General features: G+C 55.1%; 8 protein-coding genes across 8 annotated transcripts; 4 read left to right on the top strand and 4 right to left on the bottom strand.

Moving 5' to 3' along the window:
• Nucleotides 1–33: 33 nt before the first annotated feature.
• On the bottom strand, nt 34–2,546 carry J4E83_007959 (uncharacterized protein; the record flags this gene model as incomplete). Its single annotated transcript, XM_049334857.1, has 2 exons — nt 34–378; nt 426–2,546. 2 exons carry the CDS (start codon nt 2,544–2,546, stop codon nt 34–36), a joined length of 2,466 nt encoding a protein of 821 aa, XP_049186008.1.
• A 1,107-nt stretch (nt 2,547–3,653) lies between these two features.
• VPS74 (Vacuolar protein sorting-associated protein 74) lies at nt 3,654–4,881 on the bottom strand (the record flags this gene model as incomplete). The annotated part of the gene is made up of 4 exons (XM_049334858.1): nt 3,654–3,704; nt 3,766–4,259; nt 4,316–4,562; nt 4,621–4,881. 4 exons carry the CDS (start codon nt 4,879–4,881, stop codon nt 3,654–3,656), a joined length of 1,053 nt encoding a protein of 350 aa, XP_049186009.1.
• Nucleotides 4,882–5,380: 499 nt separating this feature from the next.
• Nucleotides 5,381–6,033, bottom strand: J4E83_007961 (uncharacterized protein; the record flags this gene model as incomplete). The annotated part of the gene is made up of 5 exons (XM_049334859.1): nt 5,381–5,460; nt 5,509–5,557; nt 5,609–5,689; nt 5,742–5,759; nt 5,809–6,033. 5 exons carry the CDS (start codon nt 6,031–6,033, stop codon nt 5,381–5,383), a joined length of 453 nt encoding a protein of 150 aa, XP_049186010.1.
• Nucleotides 6,034–6,447: 414 nt separating this feature from the next.
• On the top strand, nt 6,448–7,237 carry J4E83_007962 (uncharacterized protein; the record flags this gene model as incomplete). Its single annotated transcript, XM_049334860.1, has 3 exons — nt 6,448–6,719; nt 6,790–7,055; nt 7,107–7,237. 3 exons carry the CDS (start codon nt 6,448–6,450, stop codon nt 7,235–7,237), a joined length of 669 nt encoding a protein of 222 aa, XP_049186011.1.
• A 384-nt stretch (nt 7,238–7,621) lies between these two features.
• On the bottom strand, nt 7,622–9,287 carry J4E83_007963 (uncharacterized protein; the record flags this gene model as incomplete). Its single annotated transcript, XM_049334861.1, has 3 exons — nt 7,622–9,067; nt 9,121–9,213; nt 9,270–9,287. The coding sequence occupies 3 exons, from the start codon at nt 9,285–9,287 to the stop codon at nt 7,622–7,624; spliced, it is 1,557 nt and encodes a 518-aa protein (XP_049186012.1).
• Nucleotides 9,288–12,002: 2,715 nt separating this feature from the next.
• Nucleotides 12,003–13,322, top strand: J4E83_007964 (uncharacterized protein; the record flags this gene model as incomplete). Its single annotated transcript, XM_049334862.1, has 1 exon — nt 12,003–13,322. One exon carries the CDS (start codon nt 12,003–12,005, stop codon nt 13,320–13,322), a length of 1,320 nt encoding a protein of 439 aa, XP_049186013.1.
• A 579-nt stretch (nt 13,323–13,901) lies between these two features.
• J4E83_007965 (uncharacterized protein) lies at nt 13,902–15,605 on the top strand (the record flags this gene model as incomplete). The annotated part of the gene is made up of 5 exons (XM_049334863.1): nt 13,902–14,069; nt 14,116–14,346; nt 14,396–14,854; nt 14,903–15,058; nt 15,123–15,605. The coding sequence occupies 5 exons, from the start codon at nt 13,902–13,904 to the stop codon at nt 15,603–15,605; spliced, it is 1,497 nt and encodes a 498-aa protein (XP_049186014.1).
• A 1,576-nt stretch (nt 15,606–17,181) lies between these two features.
• On the top strand, nt 17,182–21,244 carry J4E83_007966 (uncharacterized protein; the record flags this gene model as incomplete). The annotated part of the gene is made up of 3 exons (XM_049334864.1): nt 17,182–18,273; nt 18,324–20,997; nt 21,057–21,244. The coding sequence occupies 3 exons, from the start codon at nt 17,182–17,184 to the stop codon at nt 21,242–21,244; spliced, it is 3,954 nt and encodes a 1,317-aa protein (XP_049186015.1).
• Nucleotides 21,245–21,803: the final 559 nt, after the last annotated feature.

Consider the following 21,803-nt stretch of genomic DNA (forward strand, 5'->3'; position numbering starts at 1 on the left):
TGTTTGCGCAGACAGGCAATCTGAATGCTAAGCCTACAATGGCTGACCAGTCCGTTTGCGCACGTTCTCCATGTGTACGCGGTTCTTCAGATGTAATTCAAAATTATTGACCGTTTGTTCGGGCCCAGCGTTGTACAGCTTTCCTGGGCAGTCTATGCATCGGATTCGCGGGAGGAAGTACGCTTTGTGGTTTGCTGGCAGAGGAGCGGTTGGAGATAGTGTATCTAGCTTGACTTGTCTGGACACCATCTCGCCAGTCTTCGGGTCCTCGTGGCGCTCGTTCATGACTGCGTAGCGCATGGTAGATTCGAAGAGCTCCCCGGGATTCTTATCGCGTAGGTCTTGAAGCGCTTTCTGGAGCCATGGGGGAGTGGGAGGCTAGTATGGGTCAGATATGACTACACGGAAGCAAGGAGAGATCTTACATGTTGTGAAGTGGCGGGCGTTGGCCAAGGTGCTTCCAACGAGCCATCCGGCTTGTAATTCCATTGCTTGTTCGGTGTCGTTGGTGTGGGTGTGGAAGGTAGTTTCGGCGAAGCTTCAACGGATGTCGGTACTGTCGGTGTGGAGCGGGAAGGCATGGCGGGTGACGGTGGAGGAGGCATCGAGTTTGCGGTAGGCGTACCCCGCGTTGGTGGTTGCGAGAGTGTCATCATGGGAGTTCCAGCGGGCTTTACGAAAGCTCTTGGGTTCCTTACCCATTCCCTGAACTTTGCGGGCGTTATGCGGAGTTTGACTATTAGTGATGTGGGTTCAGATACGCTCTCTTCCCGCGCTTCATACCGTAGGGACCTCGACGCCCGTGGCTCGTGATGGGGTGTTTGGATATTCGAGACTTCGGGAGTTGCTGATCTTCCAATGGCGGATCGCATCGCAGCTTGAGCAGCAGTAGCAGCTCCGCGCATACCACGGGTACGAGCAGTGCCTCCAGTCATCAATTGAGCAGGTGCGGGAGACTCCATGACTGAATCATCACTATCTGAGTCGTCTGAGCTGCCATCAGCACCGCGACGACGGCCTTCTCTGGCTTTGCGCGTGGCCTTGAAGAGTTGACTGTCCTCAATCGTTTCCGCAGCGCCAGGCAGCACTGATGAAACGACCAACGTCCGAACAGTCCGTTGGCGGTCTTTGAGGTCTGGCAGGGCAGGACCACCGCGTCTGTTGACAGAACGCTTCTGGCGTCGCTGTTCGCGCATGATTGAAAGTTCGGCTCGCTCCAGGTCCGCATTGCTGAGTTCGTAAAGGTAGGGTTGGTAGTCCTTTGTTGACTGCATCGGGCGGAATACGGAGGGGAGTGGAGATGCCAGGAAGTTGTCTTGTATGTCTGTATCCTCGACTGGTCGCCCGTCGAAGGGATGTCCTGTGATGTAAAGACTTTTTGTAAACATCTGGCACTGCTCTCTTATGGAATGTGCGATTGCGGTTGTGAACTCTCCGGATAGTGACAAGTCGGCGGCCATCTGTCTCGCAAACTCCTCAGGCGCATTCAAAGGGTTGTTGATCTCCCACTCGAACTGGTCTACGAGGGTGTGCTGGCCAATGGTAATGTTCAGTTTGATCAATATCCGCATCTCGTCGTTCTTGTATGCCGAGTATGGCTGATGTGGATCCAGTGGCTCGTCGTCGAAGAAGGCGTGGGGGTAGTAGTCTTGTACCTGCTCGTGAATTTCGCGATCGATTTGCTGCATTACGTTCTGGCGCAGTTCGGGCGGTATTTGGAAGTCTTCGACGAGGGTTTGGGCGAAGAGCACGGGGTTGGTAACGCGGTCGTGGAGGTTCCAGGTAAAAGTATCGCGAAGCTTCAGTCTATCCAATTCGATATCCAAGCGCACAGGTACAAGCTCCTCAATCTGGTCTGCTTGCTGGAGCCCCTTCTCTTTCGAAACCTTGAGCTGCGGTGCGAGTCGACGGCCAGCGCGCTTGGCATTCTCAGGGTATAGCAGCTTAGTTTGCGGTAGGGCGCGCGGGTCTCTGGGGTCGGGAGGTATCTCGGTCAGGCCGTTGCCGTAGCCACCGTAGCCATATCCAAAGATGGCGCCGGGGTTCTGTCGTCGGACCGGATATACTTCGTCGCGGTAGAAATGGCGCAGGTCGTTGAGTTCGCCATAGACCCTCTCGGAATGCTTGTTGCGTTCGTACTTGTTTACACTGTCCAACAGGTCGCGCTCGATATAGCGGTTGAGGAGGTGCGTCTGCGAGGCTGTGGGTTTCGCGCCGTCGTCGTGGGAAGGCGTGTGCGATGACTTGCGGGTGCCCGAACGCGATCGCTTTCTGCTGGGCGACGCGCCGTTGATGGCTTCGGGTTGCGCGGGCGATGCCATGTCGCCTTGCGCGCCGGCGAGGTTCAGACCAGAGGCGGCCATGACGGCCTTGGCTTTCTGCTTGCCGTCTCGGATCGCGTTGTTGTCGTTGGACGCGCCGTCGGGTCCATTGATGCTGGTCGGGGCGTTGGCGGGCTGGACAGCACCTTCACTGTTGATGCCGTTGGCGGACGCGCCGTGGGCAGGATCGAGGGACTGAGAGTCGGCTAGCGGCGGGGAGGGCATCGCGTAGGAACTGTGGATGCGCGCAGCAGGAGCGACCTGCGTGTTGCTGCCCTGGTTAGAGCCGAGGCATGGAGGCTGGAAAGAGTGATGGAGGCTCGAGTGGGTCAATGGGCGTCCCAAGCGGTCGCGCCTGCCAGAAGAAGGGGGCGGACGTGCGATGCGATGGCGACAGCAACACCCGCGCCGCCATCGCCAGAAAGCGCATGCATCGCGCCGCGATCACGCGAATAAATAGCAGCAATAGAAAAAACACATACCTTTGCGAGCATGCAATTTGCGCGTCGTCACAGGTCACAGGGCTGGGCTGGGCCTCTGTTTGGCTGTCCAGGGAAAGAAGTGCCGATCGGGTAGTCAAGCGCGCAGCAGCCCGTCTGTAAGCCTTTCACAGGCGAGAGTATTGGCAGGAAACCTAAATCGGCGAAACACCTGCTGCGGTACCTTGGGCGGGGTCGCGGCCGTGGATAAGCTCGGAATGATGTGTTGTGTGTCAGGCAGAGGCATTGATGGATTTGCGCCTCGCTCCCACTTCCCGCCGCTTGCGAGCGCCGAGCCAGCCAGCCCATGACCACACTGAAGCTCGTCGGCACGCTCCCACGCACCCAGCGTCTCTGCCCGGCGTGGTTCTTTTCACGAAAGCAGAGGCCATGCTCTCCCGACTGTTCCACATAATTACACCTGCACTCCATCGTCTCCACGCTGCCCATCACGTGTGACGCCATGACGAATGCTAGCGCCTACCTAGACCGGTAAGCTCAGAGGAAAAGCCACTCGTGTAATGCAGTGGACCTTGTTCGTTATCGAATAAAGGTTGTATTTTATGGAAAGACCCGCCTAGTAGAAGAAGATAAGAAGCGTCTGGTAGTACACCTCGTCACCGCACTCTGACGCCCTCGCCTCCAGATCCATCCTAGTTGCATCAATGCTAGAAACTGACAATACCTAAACATTTCCATCCAGTCCCGGCCCGGACACGCCGCCGCTTACAAGTTCGCCGGCTATATGCGTCTGCTTTGCTTGCGATAGATACTCAAACGTGCAGGTTCGCTGCTGAGACGTGCGCTCCCCTGTTGCTCAGTAATATCGCTGCTCTCGTTGTATTCCCTCCGCTCAAAGCAGCGAGTCAAGTCGAGTGAATACACTCAAGCATGCTGCGACAACCTATGGTAAAATAGTCAGCGCTCTGTCATGTTAAGGGAAAGCAAAACAGCGATTGACTTACCTCAAGCTGGAGCTCCTTATCCTTGGAACCGTTAACTTCGTCCGTGATGAGCTGACCCAAGTTTGCGCCCACACCCTGCGAGCCGCCCTGCCTCTTTGCAAACGGCCACTGCGAATATTCTGCCAGCAGCTCGTCCACTTGAGCAAAAGCCCGTTCCCGCGCTTCGTGACCCAACGTTGTCAGGGCGTTCTCGAGGACGTTGGCGGCATACGCGGCGCAGACCATGGTGATTGTTCGGAGCACTCTGAATTCCAACTCCTCGGGGAGGAATTGGCTGCCAGGGAGGACGACGGTGCGGTTGGTGAGAACGTTCCGGACTCTGCGTCGAATTTCCTCCTTTGCGCCGCCGTCCGCGACGGGATGTGTAGCCATGTCGAACAGGAGGAAGTTCTTCTTCTCGGTGCGTAGGATGCCCTTGTCGACGAGGCCTTTGCATAGTCGTTCGCGTACTTGTTTTAGTTGGTAGCCAATCTTCATGAGGTTCCACGTCTCTCCTGTGTGTATAATTAGTGCCGAGCACCAGCCTTGGGATTGCGCGCCGCAAACGTACCGCTCATGAGGTCGATCCACGAGTTGACGCTCATCTTCTCGCTCGACTTCATCATCTTGAGGGCCTCGTCCAGCAGAACCTCTCCGGTCAACGTGTCGTCAATGACCTCGATGACCCGGTCTGCGAGGGGGAACCGTCGCCGATTCGAGTCCTTTTGCATGCTCACGCGGCCTCGGAAGGCCAATTCTATGACAATGCAGCCTCGCAATGCATAGGAGATGTTGTCGTTCCAGAACGACAGGTATCCCTATTCTCACTCATCAGCCTGCTGCCCCTAGCCCACCAGCGCCCTGCCGTGTACACACCTGTTTGTCCTTCAACCCCATGAGGATGATTTCCTCCATGAGCGTCAGCTTGGGCTGCTTGCTCCTCTCTGCATTTTCGCTGATGTCCCGGGGGTCGAATGCGATCTTGTGGCCATTCTCGGAGCTTTCGTAGGAGGTTTCGGGGGTGCGGTCGTCGTTGCGCTTGGGTGCTGGCGAGCTGACTCGGCTGCTCTCGTCTTCGCCGTTGCCTGCAGCGCCGCCGCCTCCTCTCCGGCGCGTCAGACCAGAGCTAGAAGCCATCAGGTGTGGTTGTGGAACGGGAGGGGGGTCTCGTTGAAATTATGCGTGATGCTCCTCAACGGGCGCAGGGATGAGGGCGCTTGGGCTGCGCATGCGCGGTGTCGGACTATGTGGGACTTTCGGTGAGTGCGATGTAGGAGAGGGTAGCGGGCACGGCGATGTAAAGAATAAGGGGTATCGCAAGGCGCCTGTGTGAGTTACGCGTTGGGGGTTGATTCTCGTGCCACATCAATCAGCGGACAGGGTGTCGGTCTCGGATGTGCCAAGATTAGTTACGCACGCTTCGGAGATCAAGTAAACAGGCGTCCAACAACACAATAGCCAAAGCACTGGGAGGTGGATAGCGTCAATTCTATCAGAAGTACACGGTGCCGACCCAGGCGACTGTTTTACACGGGGGCATATATATAGCGATGCCGGTAGGACCGACTCTCAATTCCACATCCATCATCTCCAATCCAGCGCGGCTCTCCAATACAATTTAGTGAGCTGCGATGTGTTAGTTTCGGGCAACTTCGGGATTTTCAAGTTGCGACTCACCATCGGGCTGGGCCATGATGTAGTCCACTGCTTGCTTGACTGTGATATCATCAGTATGTATATCTCCGACCCTGCATCTGAACGTACCGCTGTGGATGGCATCGGCCTCCTTGTCGGGAATCTCAATGCTGAATTCCTGCCTCACTGTCAGATTTGCCTTCCGAGTATCGCACGCGGGCCGACTAACCTCCTCAATTGCCATGACCACCTCTACGGTATCCAGACTGTCGAGACCGAGGTCGTTGTGGAAGTGCGATTCGGCGTTCAGCTGCAGAATATAAGCCTTTGTCTCCAGTCCCTCACACGCGGTTGGTAGCTACCTTGGAGGCATCGGTGACCTGCTTCTGCGTTAGCCACTTTCTAAAATTCCCGTCGCATAACCATTACCTTGTCGAAGTTCTTCAAAAGGTCCATTATCCTGCCGGTGACCTCATCTTTTGACAGACCAGCGCTCGCGGCGTAGCATCGTACGGCCTGGAAGTATACGGAGGGGTTCATTTGCTTTGGCTGGACGAAGGAGCTTCGCGCAACGGGGCGAGCCATTGCGGCCTGGCATCGGGGGGCAGCGCGGACGGCGGACCGGGCGGACCTGAGGAGTGCTGTTCGGAACATGGTGGACGGTTTAGGAGTGCGTCGTGCGAGGTAGCAAGGTCGGTGGTGGTGGTGATGTTGATGCTCGACTAGAACTTCAGACTAAAGTTACATTACGTTAGTCAGCCGTCAAGAGCATTTCCGTACGAGTGAACAGGCGCACCTTGAATTATCGCAACAGGTAACGCGGCTATCCGAGCAAGACTTGGAAAATCATTCATATACCCTGCTACATCACCTGAGTCAAATTTCTGACCTCGGAGTTGCCTCCCACCGTTGTTGCCGTCATTCGACTTGTCGGCCAATCGCAGCCTCCGCGTTACAAGCGACGACCTCAAGTTTCGAGCTTGACGACAACCTCCATATCCGCCAGCAACCCCCCAACCCGCCAGCGACTCCACCACGCTCACAATGGCCAGCGCAAAGCCATTGACAATGTTGGCACGCAGCCGCCCGGCTGCCACGCGGCTCCGGTTGCCACAGTTCGCGTCTGGACGCCTCCCCTCGCCCGCCACCGTCGCCTTCTTCTCTACCACCCTATCCCGAGCCGCCACCCCAGCAGGACCCCCGCCGCCAGGCTTCCGGTTACCCAAGCCCAAGCGATGGGATGAAGGAGAAGGTGCATTGGACCGCGCCGGCAAGTACTTCTTGCTCATGGAGATGTTCCGTGGCATGTATGTGTCGCTGGAGCAGTTTTTCCGCCCACCGTGAGTACTCCAATGAGCAGACTGCTCGTCTGCCACTTGGTCGCAATACGGCAATCTGACGTTTCTGAAGATACACCATCTTCTACCCATTCGAGAAGGGCCCTATCTCGCCCCGCTTCCGAGGCGAACACGCCCTGCGACGGTACCCTACCGGTGAGGAGCGTTGCATTGCTTGCAAGCTCTGCGAGGCCATCTGCCCTGCGCAAGCCATCACAATCGAGGCCGAAGAGCGCATGGACGGTAGCAGGAGGACCACACGTTATGATATCGACATGACCAAGTGCATCTACTGCGGTCTCTGCCAAGAGAGCTGCCCAGTCGATGCCATTGTTGAGGGTATGTCGACACGTTCTCTGAGTACGCGGATCAAGTGCTAATATGATACAGGACCCAATGCCGAGTATGCGACTGAGACCCGCGAGGAGCTACTTTACAACAAGGAGAAGTTGCTAGCAAACGGAGACAAGTGGGAGCCCGAGATTGCCGCAGCTGCTCGTGCGGATGCGCCTTACAGATAATGGACGGGAGCGATTTGGAATTACTGTACATATAAGGAGCGCTTGCGTCTGACACAGCCAGTCAGATTTCTTTTGTCAATGCATCAGTAAACAATACCAAGCTCACTGAGTCCATGTTCAAGAAGACACTGAGAAACATGGAAATGACGGACGTGTTAGTGTGTTGGGGTCCAACTAGATGCATTACTATTGATTTGCAAGACAGCATTGGCATTGAACAAACATTCTCCAGAGAAGACAACCTAATATTCAAGATCATAATACTCCTAACGCTCATACGATGCCTGCCATGATATGGTATCAAACGCCAAATGCCTGCCTGCCTATAATATGCATGCCGCCACCCTTTCCTTTTATATACCTTGATCCCGCCCAGCCTCATGATCATCTCGCCTTGAATGTTCCCTCAAAGCCCGGTCGCTTGACCTTCTTGCCAGGCTTCTTGACCTTCTTTTTGCCCTTTTGGCCCTTGTCCTCCTTGCGCTTCTTGAGGTTCTCCTCCCTCTTCTTCTGTCTCGCGGCCTTTCCTTGGTCGACGTTCGTGAGCCTCTCCTTCCACTCTTGCTTGCTCTTGTCCTTTTGTTTTTGTTGACGCTTCAAGCTCTTCTTCAGAAGATTGACGTCGTCAAAGACCTTCTCACCCTGTGCCCTCTTCTTGGCGGCCAGCCATAGATCCTTCTCTTGAATGTCCTTGCGCTTGTCCTCGTCGAAGGCGTTAATGCGAGCCTGTTTCTTCTGCGCAGCCTCTAGTGCTGTCTTCGCATCTGACTTGCCCTTCTTCTTCTTGGAGTCGAGGAATCCAGAGAGATTGCTCTCAAGCTGTTGGCCGTCCCATGCGATCTTGCCAAAGTTGAAGTTGCGCTCAGTCTCCGGCGACCTCGCTGGGAACACAGAAGGTGAGCCCGAACCGCCTCTTATCCGTGCGAGCTGTTCCTCTGCTTGCTGTCGCGCCTCATCCTCTTTCGCATCCTGACGCATGGCCTTCTTCGCGGCCTTCTTTTCGGCTTCCTTCTTCCTGCGCGCCTCGATCAGCTCTGCTCGGTTGCGTGCAGGGCGTCCATCTGGGCCGTCAGCCTTTCGCGCCGCGCGCATGGCCTCTAGTTTCGCGTTCAACCGAGCGCGGAAATCCTCATGTTTCTGTGGATCGATCGTGTATGGCTTTTTAGCCTTCTTCTGTGGCGCTTCCTCACCGGACTGGGGTAGTGAAGAATTTGACGAAGCGGCGGAGGCGACGGAGGCTGTGGAGGAGTTGGAATTGGCAGTAGTGGAGGGAGCAGTAGACTGACCCTCTTCGACGAGACCGGAGACGTCCAAGGCCTCTATGCGTTCGTCTGGATGTTCGAGTTCGTCTGCAGACGCGTCGTCTTCTTCATCTTCATCCTCGTCATCGTCCTTTTCAGACTTTTCGGCGGCGAGACCTTGGAACTGCGTTGGTAGCGCTTTCTTCGCTTCCAGCTTTTGCTTGTTCTTGGCCTGCTTCTCCTTCCTCTTTTCTCTCCGCTTCTCTGCTTTCGCCGCGTGCTTGGCCTCCGCCTTGGACAAAGTGACTTCTTCGGTCTCTTCTTCGGCTTCTGGCTCAGCAGGCTGTGTCTTTTGCTTCTTTGCCTTGCTCTTGATGCCCTCAAGAGGCTTCTCCTTTGTGATGTCCATGTCAAGGTCGGACGACTCGGGCTCGGAAACCTCCTCACCCTCCAATTCACGCTTCCGTTTTAGCGCGTTCTCGTCCATGACGTCTTTGGCGCTCTTATGGGAGGCAGGATCCAGCTTCGCTCGCTTGGCTGCTTGTCGTTCTTCAAGAGTCTGCTTCTTGCCTTTCTTTTGCCATTGCGTCTGCGAACTTCATGTCAGCATAAGGTGGATGCCTAAAGTGAAAAGATGCATACGCTGGTGATGCTCTCATCCTTGCCATAGTAGTCTTTGGCGGGTATCAGAGACATGAGTCCCTCGAAGGCACGAGCATGGCTCTTTAGACGCTCCTGCAGCTCTCAGTTAGCGGCGAGAGCGAGCGACAGGAGGCGGGCCCGGTGCATACCTCGAGATTGTCGCCCATTGCGAGGACAATAGACACAGGATCCTTTTCGTAATGTGATATGCCCTGGTTCAGACGGGTAGAGGGCGTAGAGTTGGCGGGGCGAGCGTGTCGTGTGCGGGTCGCGAAAATCGAGGTCAAAACGAAAGCCAAGATTTCGAGCAGACTTTCAGCGCTAGGGCCCTTCCAAGATCAGACCCACCCGCCAATAGACCCTCGCCGCCCCAGCCACCGACCATTCAGGCTTAACGCGAATCAGACTCGCGTGCTCTTTCACCAGCATCAGCCTCGCTGCCGGCAAGGTGCCGCGAGTCCATGGATGATGCGCGTCTGTCAGATCCGCTTGCCTCTCGCGCTTCACAACGATAGGCCAAGACAATTCATTTGTTGTACATGATAGTCGGTGGAGACGCGTACGCACAGCCACCCGAGCCCAAGCATAACCTCGCCGTCGTCGCCTTGTATATATCCTAGGCAACGCCCTGCTGGCAATCACCTGACAACTCCATATACTCAGCGCAATCCCACATATCAAAACTGCTAATACCTTCGCTCTAATGGCTACGCCGATCATCGAAGCCAGATCTCTTTCATCGCTTACCGCTCTTGCCTCCAATCCACCAGCTTACCCAAGGAATCCTACTCATGAGAGGCATGACCCGCTAGTACTGTACATCGCCCGTGTTCCTGGCAGCAGAGGTACGGCTGTCAACATGTCTTCTCCTACAGTAAACCTAACGTGCTTCAGATGTCTTCTTATCTCCGATGAAGCCGCGGGAAAAAGTGGTGACCGCAGAAGACATACAAAGCTCACTCTATTTCGTCCACGTTGAGCAACCAGAAGATGCTTACCTTGTCGACCCTCCTGGGTTCCAGGATCCAGATTATGCGCAAGAGAGCCAATCGCCTTCTAATCCTGTCTCTGCGCCTATCGTCCCAAGGAAAGCAGTACCCGGCATAAACACAGCTCCCATACGGAAGCCCGTTCCTAGCCCTCTGGCTCCTATCAATAATTACTCCAACAACCAGAACACTGATGCAGGCAACTATGCGCGGAGATCTGCAATGCTCGCCCCAGAGTATAGCCACAGCCCACGACGCTCATTCGATGCAAGCCAGTACCAACAGGAAAACCGAAGACCGACAGGTTCGCCACGTAGACGATCGGAGAACCCGTCACGGTCCAGTGCATCGCTCACCCTTATCCGGCGAGATCCCGCATCTGGAGCGCAATGGAATGTTGCTCGCATTGAGGATCCACCTGTCCTAGATGTCTCGTCGACATTGAATGATCCTGGCATCAAGAAGAAGTTGGGAGCACCGATGTACATCGAAGTTTTCAATCCTGGCTACTCCAAGTTTCTGCATTCCGACACCACTGACAAGCCCCCTTTGACAACACGGGATAGTGGCATGTCAATCCAATCACACAACGCAGCGTCAGAACAACAGACCGGGGCTCATCTGTCTACGAACGAAAACGTATTCCGGCGACGCATATGGATGGAAGGATCGCAGCATATAGGCGGCTTTGGACATCGGAAGCTTAATTCGTATGACTACGACACCGGACGTCCTGACTCAAGGGGGAGTTATCGCGCGCAGACCAACTCCACATCGACAGACATGAGACCGTCTCCAACTCCTCCGTTCGTGACTAGGCAAGACCAGTCATATGCTAGCATCCAGGTCTCGGATAGGCAAACCAGTTTTCGTGGTTATGTGTTCACAAGTCCGTGGAACGGACGATGCGAATTCACCACCGGAGTAGGCGGGGGATCTTTGAAGGTTATACCACTCCTGCCACATTTACGATCAATGGATGATGCTAAATACCCTGCAGTGTCGACACATTGTCCCAGGGCTTCAAGGAGCGCCGCCCACAGCCATGACGGTTAGTGAGCTACGATTCAACCTCCCGAGTAGTCCCAAACCCACTACACCCAGAGGCGAGGAAGGCTCAAAACGCTCGTCATTCTTCCGCAAAGCACGACACAGCCGCAACAACTCCTCTTTATCAGTCAGTCGCGATGACACCACCGAAGACGCTAGAAGTTCGTTGGATCGCTTAGATCTTTCTTTAGGCCAGGAATTCGCTGGTGGCGGGTTTGGTGGCAAGCAAGCGAAGTTGGGAAAGATAATTCTGGAAGACGAAGGCTTGAAAATGATGGACTTACTAGTCGCGGCGAATCTGGGATTGTGGTGGAGAGCCTACGAGAAAGCGCTTGTAAGTGGGGGCACTACAGATACACTACAATAAGCTGGCGACGACCGAAACTATGTTGGAGCATACGATTCTCATAGTGTAAGCCCGGTGTCATCTTTGGGAGGGTGACAGTCGTGGTGTTTCTCCTAGTTCCAAACGGGTCCGAGACGACACTGCTCATTGCGATACGCCATCTGATGTATCAGACGGTATGTGTAGTGAAAGAGCCATCTGATAGCACTGACCACGTAGCATCGAGCAGTCACTTTGAGCGTCTATACATGTTCTAGAGCTGACTTGGTCATGCTGGTGACTTTTCACGGCTGTTCTCCATAACCTATAAAGTTAGATCGACGGTAATCACTCCCCTTATTCACCAGTCCACTTGCACGCACACCTCTTGAGACCCTTTTTAGAACCAGCCTCTGACTGTCGCATCTCAATTTCAACAAAGCTCCTTGATCACAATCACACCACCACGCACCTTGAACGTAGCAGAGACACCAAGTCGATCAGCTTAAACGTCAAGGATGGCACCTCCAAAGAAGGCGAATGTGCCCAAAACGTCGTCCTTGTCCGCTGAACACGGACGACGCAAGACTCGTAACAGTGCCCAGACTTCTCAAGTACTGGCTGAGCTAGAGAACGATGTCTCTATGGAGCCGGAGCAAGAATCAGAAGATGATGATATGGCTCCACCACCGCAGCCACATAGGAAGCGCGGCGTCACTGCTCGTATAAGGTCCAACGCATCGCAAGAAGAGGAGGAAGATATGCTCGACAACATAACTCTCGCTCTACCGGTCCCTAAACCAAAGCAGAAATCGAAACCGATCCCATCCCTCAAAACACCTGGCGAATTCGATCATGTCGTACTCAAAGATGAGGCTGGTTGCAAAGACTTCCTCATTAAGGCTGACGGATCCGAAGAGTATTTGCGAGACATGAAAACCCTGGAGGTCCATCTCGACACAACTAAACTGTTCGCATATACAGAGGACCGTTTCGCAATGGCACTCAACAAGCTACACCCTCGGGGCGACAACGCTACCAATCCTCACGACTTACAAACCCTTCTGCTAGTCGTAAAAGGCAACATTCTCCTTACGCGTTACAGCTACCACCTCATATCGCCACACCTATCTGCCTTTGTAAACGACAAACTGAAGAAGCTAGCCGACGGCAAACTGTCCGACGAGGAAAGGGAGAAGCTACCCTACAAGATGAACAGTACGGAGAAGCTTCTCGCGAACGCGCTACTGGGTATTCGTGGAGTGAAGCAGGTTTCTATCGAGAACAAAGGAAAAGGAACAGTCGAAGCAGACTTTGCTGCGACTATCAAAGCTACATTGATACAGCCTCTAGGGACTGATATCGTGGAGGTCAGCGATGAAGAGTCTGAGTTCTCTACGCATGTGTTGAACAGGCTTAGGTCGATCTACTCGAATGCGTATTCTGGGGACGCGCTGAACCCATACGCTTCTCTGGCTCCACCGGAAGTAGAGCCGGTGAATGATTCGGAGGATTCAGACGATGATTTGCCGACCGCTGCTATCGCAGAACCGCAGAAACATGTCAGACGCAGGCCGAAGGAGGATGATCCCGTCATAATGTCTGGGCCACGGACGCGTGGAACGATGGCCAAGAAGGCTGAAGAGGTTGGGGAGAACGACGAGAATGGCAATGAAGAGGATGAGCACGAATACCATGGCTTGGGACTCAAGGAGATGGTTCGAATCTACAAGCAGAAGTCGCGTCCGGGCGATATGGATTCGGAGGGAAGGTACGACGTGTTGCCAGTAGTCCTGACGGCGGAGCAGGAAGCGGTTGAAATGGGCTGGAAAGTGTAGCACTGTCTTTGACGGAATTGTTTGGGAAAATGAGACGAACAATTCCAGAGACGGATTGGAATTGGTTAAGTGAAACTATGGCTCGCCGTCTTATGTGTCGAAATGTACTGAGGTATAGTTTGGATGTATTCATGGATAGTTCTAGCTTGCGTAGAAAAGAAGTATAGTAGAGCTATTTCAATAGAAGAGGCAAGCCAAAAGTAGCCCAGTCACACAGCTCTGCTCAGCTTTTGTCTTGTACGATACTTTGCTGAAGTTGGTGCACCGCCACAGCGAAGTGAAGGTGGCACCTGGTGGGGTAACTGCTTGTCGTCCGTGCGTAGGTGCCTTGAGCTCGCGGGCGCGGAGAGCTATGTCACCTCCGCCTCGACAAACAACATTTAGTTGCGGCAACATTACACGTTTGTCCTCGCTATTCAACCAAATCCCTCCGTCCTGAACAGGAGCTCTACTGGAAACCGATCCAACACACTGCACCGACAATACGCAGGTAATAGCGATACGATACCCCACCCTACATCGCCGCCTCCGCCTTGCCTACGTACTCGAACCACAAGATCCCTCCACACCGACGCGACAATGTCGGCCGAACTCACCTCTATACTGCTGTCGTTCCAGCCAGATAGCCCAGACCTCGCAAAGCGGCGCGAATATGATTCGAAGGCTCGTTCATTTGTCTCGCAACTGAACAATATCCCGTCGTCACAATGGGCCAAGGGCGCAAATACAAACCAAGACGTTCTTTCGGTAAGGATAGCTGACAGTATCAGCCCGGAGGCCGCTGACTTTGCAGATACTCAACCCCGCCGTGAACTCAATAGCATACGCCTTTGCTCTCCGCCACCGCATCTCCGCTATCCTCGAGAAGAGAAACGTACCCGATACACTGCAGCCCGGTGGTACGTTATGGAATCAGCTGGTGCTCTTCCTGGAGACTGCAGACCCTATACAACTACGCTATGTTGGGAAAGAGTGGAGATACCTCGTCGAGCAGACCGAGGCGATTGCGCGGGCATGCGATTCTGTAGGTCGGATAAAATGCTATTCGCTGCATGAGATGCTGACTACTGCAGGCGAGCCTGGCTATTGCGCCCATGCGGTCGGCTATGATTCGACTTGATGCTTCCACAGGCACCTTTACTTCAGTCCACCTTTCCTTTATACGTCTATGCATGGAGACGCGATCGTACGCGGCCGCCGAACCGATCCTCGACAACTATATCCACAGCATCCCCCAGAAGATTGCCAACGTCGTCCGTGACGGCCTCGAATACTCAGTACCATGTGCGGACGTCGCGAGCAGCGGGGAATACATACATCAGAACTCTGGACATTCAGACAAGGTGTCGCTGACGGATATAGAAGAGTACTATGTTCTAGGTGCTCAGGTGTATCTGGGCCTTCGGCAATTCAAGAAGGCGAAACAATTTCTGGAGCACGTGCTGGTTATACCTACGACCAAAACAGCGAACGGCTTGATGCTGGAGGCGTACAAGAAGTGGGTGTTGGTGAGCTGTCTCGTAGAGGGAAAGGTATGTTACAACCAAGCAGTACATCGCGGACCAAGCTGACATTCGCAGGTGGGCACTGTACCACGGACCTCAAATGGAAGCGCGATCAAAGATATCAAGGCTGCGTCGAAAGCCTACGAAGCCCTGGCGGACGCATATGAGGAGCTGGACAACATGTCGAAGCTGAAGGCTCAGGTGCAGGCGGGTAGTGAGGTTTGGGCAGAGGTATGGTCATGATACACTGCAAAACATGCAACGTTTGTTTCATGAATACTAACAAGACGTGTAGGACGGCAACGCTGGTCTCGTCAACGAACTCATCAGCAGCCAGACACGGGCTTACGTTTCGCGGCTGTCACGGACGTACTCGGCAATTCCAATCTCAAACATTGCGCACCATCTGGGGGCACCTGCGGATGAGATCGCCGGATACATCGACACATTGATCAAGGATGGGCACCTGAACGCACGGCTAGAGGAGACGGACAAGGCGAATGCGGGGATCGTACTACGTTTCTTCTTGGACCCGACGCAAGGACCTCTGGCCAAGAGTGAGAAGCAGCAGCAACAAGCGCTGTTTGAGCAGACGCGCCGTACCAACATGCTCGCCGAGCAAGTCAAGGACGCCGACTACCGAATGACGCTTACCAAAGAGTACGTTGAGAACCAGAAGCGGCTGAACAAGAGGCAGACCAACAACGGCGATGCCATGGACACGGCGTGGGACGATGGCCTCGAAGCTGAAGAGGACATGATGACAGATTTGCACTGAAAATGAAGAGCGACGGTAGACGCATAGCAAGGGTGATTACAAGTTCACTACATGGAATTGGAAGACCGAAGAGACGGTGACTAGTGCTGACGAAGCTGAGCGTTTGGTAGGGTTGGGCATGATCAATGTCCATGACGCGATAACGGTAATGCATGAAACGAGAGATGGCGGATCCCAAGCAGCAGACATGATCAGGGACGGACCATGAAGGCTGGCAAAGCAGCCTATAGAAGGCTGCGGGGAGGCGAAAACGATGACGGACGGTCCTAACACAGACATGATGGTATCTGTAGCGAGAAGAATCACGAAAAGAAATCATGAAGCCACCAACGTGCCACGTGTTGAGAAGTTAGGTGATGCAGACTTGCTTGTTGCAATGCTTTTCGTGTCAGAAATGGCGGTAGTGGAGCGCGAATTTGGAAGTTTAGGCGTGTGTCAGTATCAGTCGATTATCGTATACGCGATACGACCGCGCTGCTGGGACCGTGTTTGATAGCAGGGCGCGACATGGGCCTCTGGAGCGCGTGGCAAACGGACCGAATTGGCGAATTGCGATGTTCGGGCGTCGGGCTGCCATGAGCGCAACTTGCGCAAGCGATTGCGAACGGGTTGGGGTTGTAGTCAGAGGTTACTTTTGACACGTCGTGTTGAGTAAACAATGCCATCGCACGACATGCAATTGTCGGCATCGGATTCGGGAGGATTCTGAGGCGCCGACGGGATTGAGCATTGGACGTTTGTTTTTGTTGCAATGGGAAACGGAAGTGGAGAGGGGGATGGAGAACGGGGAACGGGGAAGAAGCACGATGTGGACTAAGATAAGCTAGAAGAATGGACTACAGATCGCCGATGGGTGTTGAGATTGCACAGATGAGAGGGTCATGGAGCAGATTGATAGTTCTGCGGCAAGTCAGGAACCCGGGTGTTGTGCTTTGGAGGTGTGTAGAGCAGGCCGGAGACTGGGCATCCATCAAGCGCAGCCACAGGGCCTAGCTGCTAGTCTGTTCCTGCAGCAGAGGCCAGGGTCCAATTGGGAAGACCATCTGAAACGTACTGTCTGGGAGCGTCGTAGGTAATGGAATCTTCAGGCCGCCCAACGAGGCCGCCCACTGCAGACACGATGGCGAGGCGGGACGTCTAGAGCCCCTAAAGCAGAGGGACTAGGCCGAGGGATTTGCGTGCAGCGTGTCGTGGGCTCAGTTGGTGTTCGTCCGGGCACTGGCTAGCACGATAGAGAGAGGCAGCCGGGTCGGCCGGGCAGGACAGGGGTAGAGACCCTCTGGGCTAAGCCGGGTTTGGAAGACCCCTGGGTGGCTTTGCGGGTTGCGACTTGGCGGCACTGTGCTCTCCACAGGCGGCTGCTCGTCGCTGCGTACGACATATTCGAGATACACAGCACATTGCACCACTGCTCGCGAGCACGCCGCCCGCCGCACCGCCTCCAAGCACCTCCGCCGCCCGCCTGAGCGCGTTCCTGCTTGTGGCAACCATGCCTGCATGCGCCGTGCATTAACCGCTGGCTTGGCCTGAGACACGCTTTCCTGCCTCGACACCCGTGGACGTCGACGCCGACAACATGAATATCCAGGCCACGCCGCCCCCGGCCACGACCTCACGACGCCGCTCGAGCGCTGCCAACGGCGCTGCAGAGGCCATTGCCGCCGCCGCCACCGCCTCTGCCAACCTCAACCGCTGGTCCCAGGCCCCGGGCACCCAGGCCGGCAGGAGCGACCACCCGCACCACCAGCACCACCCGAGTTTCTCGCGCAAGCTGAGCATCACCACGCCCAACACCGCCACGCCTACCTCTGCCGCCAATGGCCCCGAATCCCCCGCTCGCATCGCCAATTCTGCCCCTCGCTCGCCCACCGCGAGCCCCCGCCGACACCGCCCACGCTCGCCCGCATACGACCCCCCATCCGCCGTGACAGCCGCCCCAAAGGTGCCCCAGCTGCCCCCGATCCTGCTGCCCTCGACCGTCTACGACCCCAACACCCCCACGAGCACCTCGACCACCAACAACTCGCCCTCGGCCTCTAGCCTCTTTACCCCGAACCTGCTCTCCGGCCTCCAGCAGCGCGACTACTTCAACTCGAAACCCACGCAGCCGCCGCCCTCCCAGAGGCCCCCGTCTCGCACCACCAAGGCCGAAAAGGTGCTGGGCAAGTCGCCCCTCGGGTCGCCTGCGGTCCTTCAGGAGGCTGACCCAAGGCACGACTCCACTTCGGGCGCAGCTCGGCCCTCTACAGCACGCAGACCCTCCGTTGCAGCACCTAGGGATCCCGTCCAAAAGCCCCCACCGAGTGCGGGCCACAGACCAGCCGCCTCGCGGGACCACTCCAGGAGCCAGAGCAGAGAACAGTTCAGGTCCGGGAGCAGAGCACATGTCCGCAGCCCCAGCAGGGATCACCATCGCAACGAGAGCAACGCCAGCGCTAGGCTAGACGACAGCTACCAGGGCACGCCTCCCCGCACACGCGAGCGCAGAGAGAAAGACAAGAAGACGATGCTGTCGCGTGCCCTGCAAAAGGCGAATACCGCTGTCCTGCTCGACAATGCGCAAAACTTCGAGGGCGCCATGGAGGCGTACGAGGATGCCTGCAAGCTCCTCCAGCAGGTCATGATCCGCAGCTCGCAGGAAGAGGACAGGCGGAAGCTGGACGCCATTGTAAGTCACTGCATACATTATCTGTAAAGATTCACCACTGACTCCAGTAGCGAGTAACATACACCAACCGCATAGAAGAGCTGCGACGGCTAGATCCCGGCTACACTAACCATAGCGGCAAATCACTACCAGCACGCCCTATGAGCGGGGAATCGCTGGACGAACACCGCTCAATGCTGCTCCTTGACGACGACGAACCACCTGCAGTGATTGAAACTGCCACAGTATCTCGCATAGTTAACGACCGTTCTATATATGATACCCCTCCAGCCGCCGAGCCTACACCGCCGCCCAACCAGCAGCTGCCTCTCCGCAAGGGATCCGACGGTCCTCGTGAGTCGGTCATTTCCACCGCCATCCGCGATGTGCAAAGAGGCATGCAGAACCCGCAATTCAACCTACAGCCCCCACCTGGGCGAATCGCACCTTCTACCACATCTGCCCGATCATCGACTGCCGAATCGATGATGGACCGCGTATATATGCCCCCACCGCTCTCCCCAAAGCGGTCCAAATCTCCTCTCCTCAGCGGTAAGGAGTCTGAGCCCGAGGAGTATGGCCGGTTATTACGACCACAGCAGCCCGTCAAGTCAAATCACCAGCGAGTTCATAGCAACGAGTCAACATCATGGCTTGACACTATTGATGAGTCTGGTGGATCATCGTGCTCTTCTTCGGTCCATTCCATGTCTCCCGGGGGAGTGCGCCGAAAACATATACGAAATAACAGCGGAGGAACCGAGGCAGAGTTTGACGCGGCGCTTGATGCAGCCGTCGAAGCTGCGTACGACGATGGATATGAACCTTATGATGACGACATTTCTACACCCGGCGATTTAATAGCGACTAAGTTGCGTAACGTGGAACTGGCCAAGGAGCGCGTGCGGGAGGCGGAACGCGAAGAGGCTATTGCCGCGGCCAAGTATCGTTACAAAGAGACGCAGCTCCGAGGCGAGGGCCTTCCGCATGTGCGTGAAAGCGCCGAGATCAGGTTCAACGACGAGGCGGAAGAGGAAGAGCGGTTACTAGACGAGATGACGCGAGAGTACATGCTGGATGGGTTTGATTTCGATCTGCAGACAAAGTCTTCGTTACCGCGGCAGTCAGACTCGAGTGGCTTTTCTGGAAGCGCGTACAACAGCTCCGTGTCGTCACACAGAACAACGGGTGGTACGTCACTCTCGACCGTTGCAGAGTTGATGCACCCGACATCCAAGCAACCACCCGCTCATTCCCCGCCCGCGGTGCCTGCTCCATCTGGCGCTCTGCCTGCCTTGCCTACGGTTCCCGAGTCACAAGCACCGCAAACGATCGACACCGCAGAAACCACACCACGGCCCACTACTGCAACCAAGGACGCAGCCTCAGTACGAAGTCGAAGGTTATCGGGACAAAATGCAAAGTCTTTGAAAATAGAGACTTCTGTACCGCCTGTCCCGCCTGCACCTCACACGGAGAAGCCTCCGGTGCCAGCTAAGGATGCGCCTACCGACCTCCCTGTCCAACCCAAGTCGGCGGCACCAACATTCAGCACCACCAAGCCTACCCTAGACTCCGCGTTCAAGCTTCCCGCGCTGCCGCAAGCGTCCCAACAATCTGGTCTTCGAGCTCCATCACCTCAGCCCACCCTCTACAGTCCCGCCGAAACTGCTGCCACGGTTTCACCCGCGACGCCCGCCCTCGGCCATGCTGTTTCCAACGAGGCTGGTCTTGTGCCAGGTTCGCCAAAGACCGGGAAAACCTCAGCGATGGGAATCAGGAAGAACAAGTCCTCCCTCAGCCTGAAACAGCGCAACTTGTCAATATCCAGCCCAGATGGCTCAGATGCATCTATAGGAACGCCACTGAGCACGACCTTTTCCATTACGGGCAGGAAACCCAGCAATGTCAGCCTGGCAATGCCAACACCCAGCGTCCCCACATTCAACGTCGACGGTCTACCGAGTGGAGGGATGCACTTGTTCGAGAGTGATATCCACTCACCGTTCTCGCCCGGTTCGCCAAGCCCAGCCATCACGAACGCCCCGATCCCTCTGGAGCCATGTCCGGATTCGTACCTCCTGAGACCGTTCTGGTTAATGCGATGCTTCTACCAGACTATCGCGCATCCCCGCGGTGGCTATCTCTCCACTAAACTCTTTATTCCCCGCGATGTCTGGCGAGTAAAGGGCGTCAAGCTAAAGAACATCGAGGACAAGATCGCCAACTGCGACATGCTCACAGCAGCGCTTCAAAAGCTAGCGTCTGTGGATACAAACGACGCGGATGCTGTCCTAGAAGAGATGCAGTCTTTGGAACTAGTGCTCGACCAGGTGCAAGCCCAGCTAGCAAAGAAATTAGGCAACGAAGTCGGTGTACAATCCGTAACCGCACTGTTCAGAGATGCGACCACTGTCGGCGAAGGTGCATCGTCAACAGACGCCTCCGGCAGGCATGGCTCCGTGGACCACCAACACAAGGGTGCTGTTGCCCAGGGCAAATCATACCTTGCTTCGTGGCGGAAACTCCGATCGAAGAACTCGGGCGTTAACCTCGCGGGCATGGCTGGTGGTGCCAAGAGTGCAGAAGTGCCCAAGGACACTCTGATCATGTCCACGCTTCCCATGACCAACCTCCCCAGCATCCGCTTCGCAAAGCGAGACATTTCCGGTGTTGTGTTTGAGGGGCCTAATGCAGGGTACATGGGTTCTTTGGCTAGGTTATTCGATGCGGTCCAAATATTGGGTATGTCTTTTTTTACATCATCTCTCATCATCAATCTGGATTGACTAACAACGCTCTAGACCAAATCGCCCGCCAAGTCGAAGACCCCGGTCTCAAGCATTCCTCCCCCACCCACGTCGGTCTCGAGCTATCAACTCGCCACGCCGCAGAGTTCTTCGGCTTCTACATCTGCCGCTTCGTCCTCACCGACGTCACCATGATGTTGGATAAATTCATCAAGAGAGGCAGTGAATGGGTTTTGGTTTAAACAGAGAGCGCAAGCTTGCCTGCCTGTATGTGAATATGCTTCTTTTCACTTCAATGCAAGGGATTTGTAATGAGACGGAGATGTTCTTTGTTTCCTCAAGCGTTTTTGTACCAGGCGACCTGTGGAAATGGGTCTGGTCTGGTCGGGTATGAATCCATACATATCATCATGACTCAAGAAAGCGAAGAGGGAAGAGGCATGAGTATCTCTTTTGGAAAGAAGCAAGAAACGAGCGATGGGATGAAGGAAGGAGACTGGTGTTTTCGGAGGATTTTCCTCTAGTCACAAGTCACAGTCAAGTCATGAGGTTATGGATCTTTGTTGAGCGCTGGAATGGCGCTTTAGCTTGGTTCTTTTTTGGTTTTCAATCTTGTTGTTCGCTGTTTGTTTGGTCTCTGCGTTGCATACTGGCTTTCGAAGATATCCCCCGCCACACTCATCTTAGCTTAGCTTTATTATTATCGAAGCATACTTTTTTTCGATTGTTGTAACTTGGTTGCGTGCTTTGTGTGTGTGTGGTGCGCTTTTGTATTTGTGTAACGAGCATGGTGAGAAGAGT

This window comes from Alternaria metachromatica, assembly GCF_023757995.1.
Source record: "Alternaria metachromatica strain BMP 0045 chromosome Unknown scaffold_21, whole genome shotgun sequence".
In the NCBI taxonomy this organism is placed as follows: Eukaryota; Fungi; Ascomycota; class Dothideomycetes; order Pleosporales; family Pleosporaceae; genus Alternaria; species Alternaria metachromatica.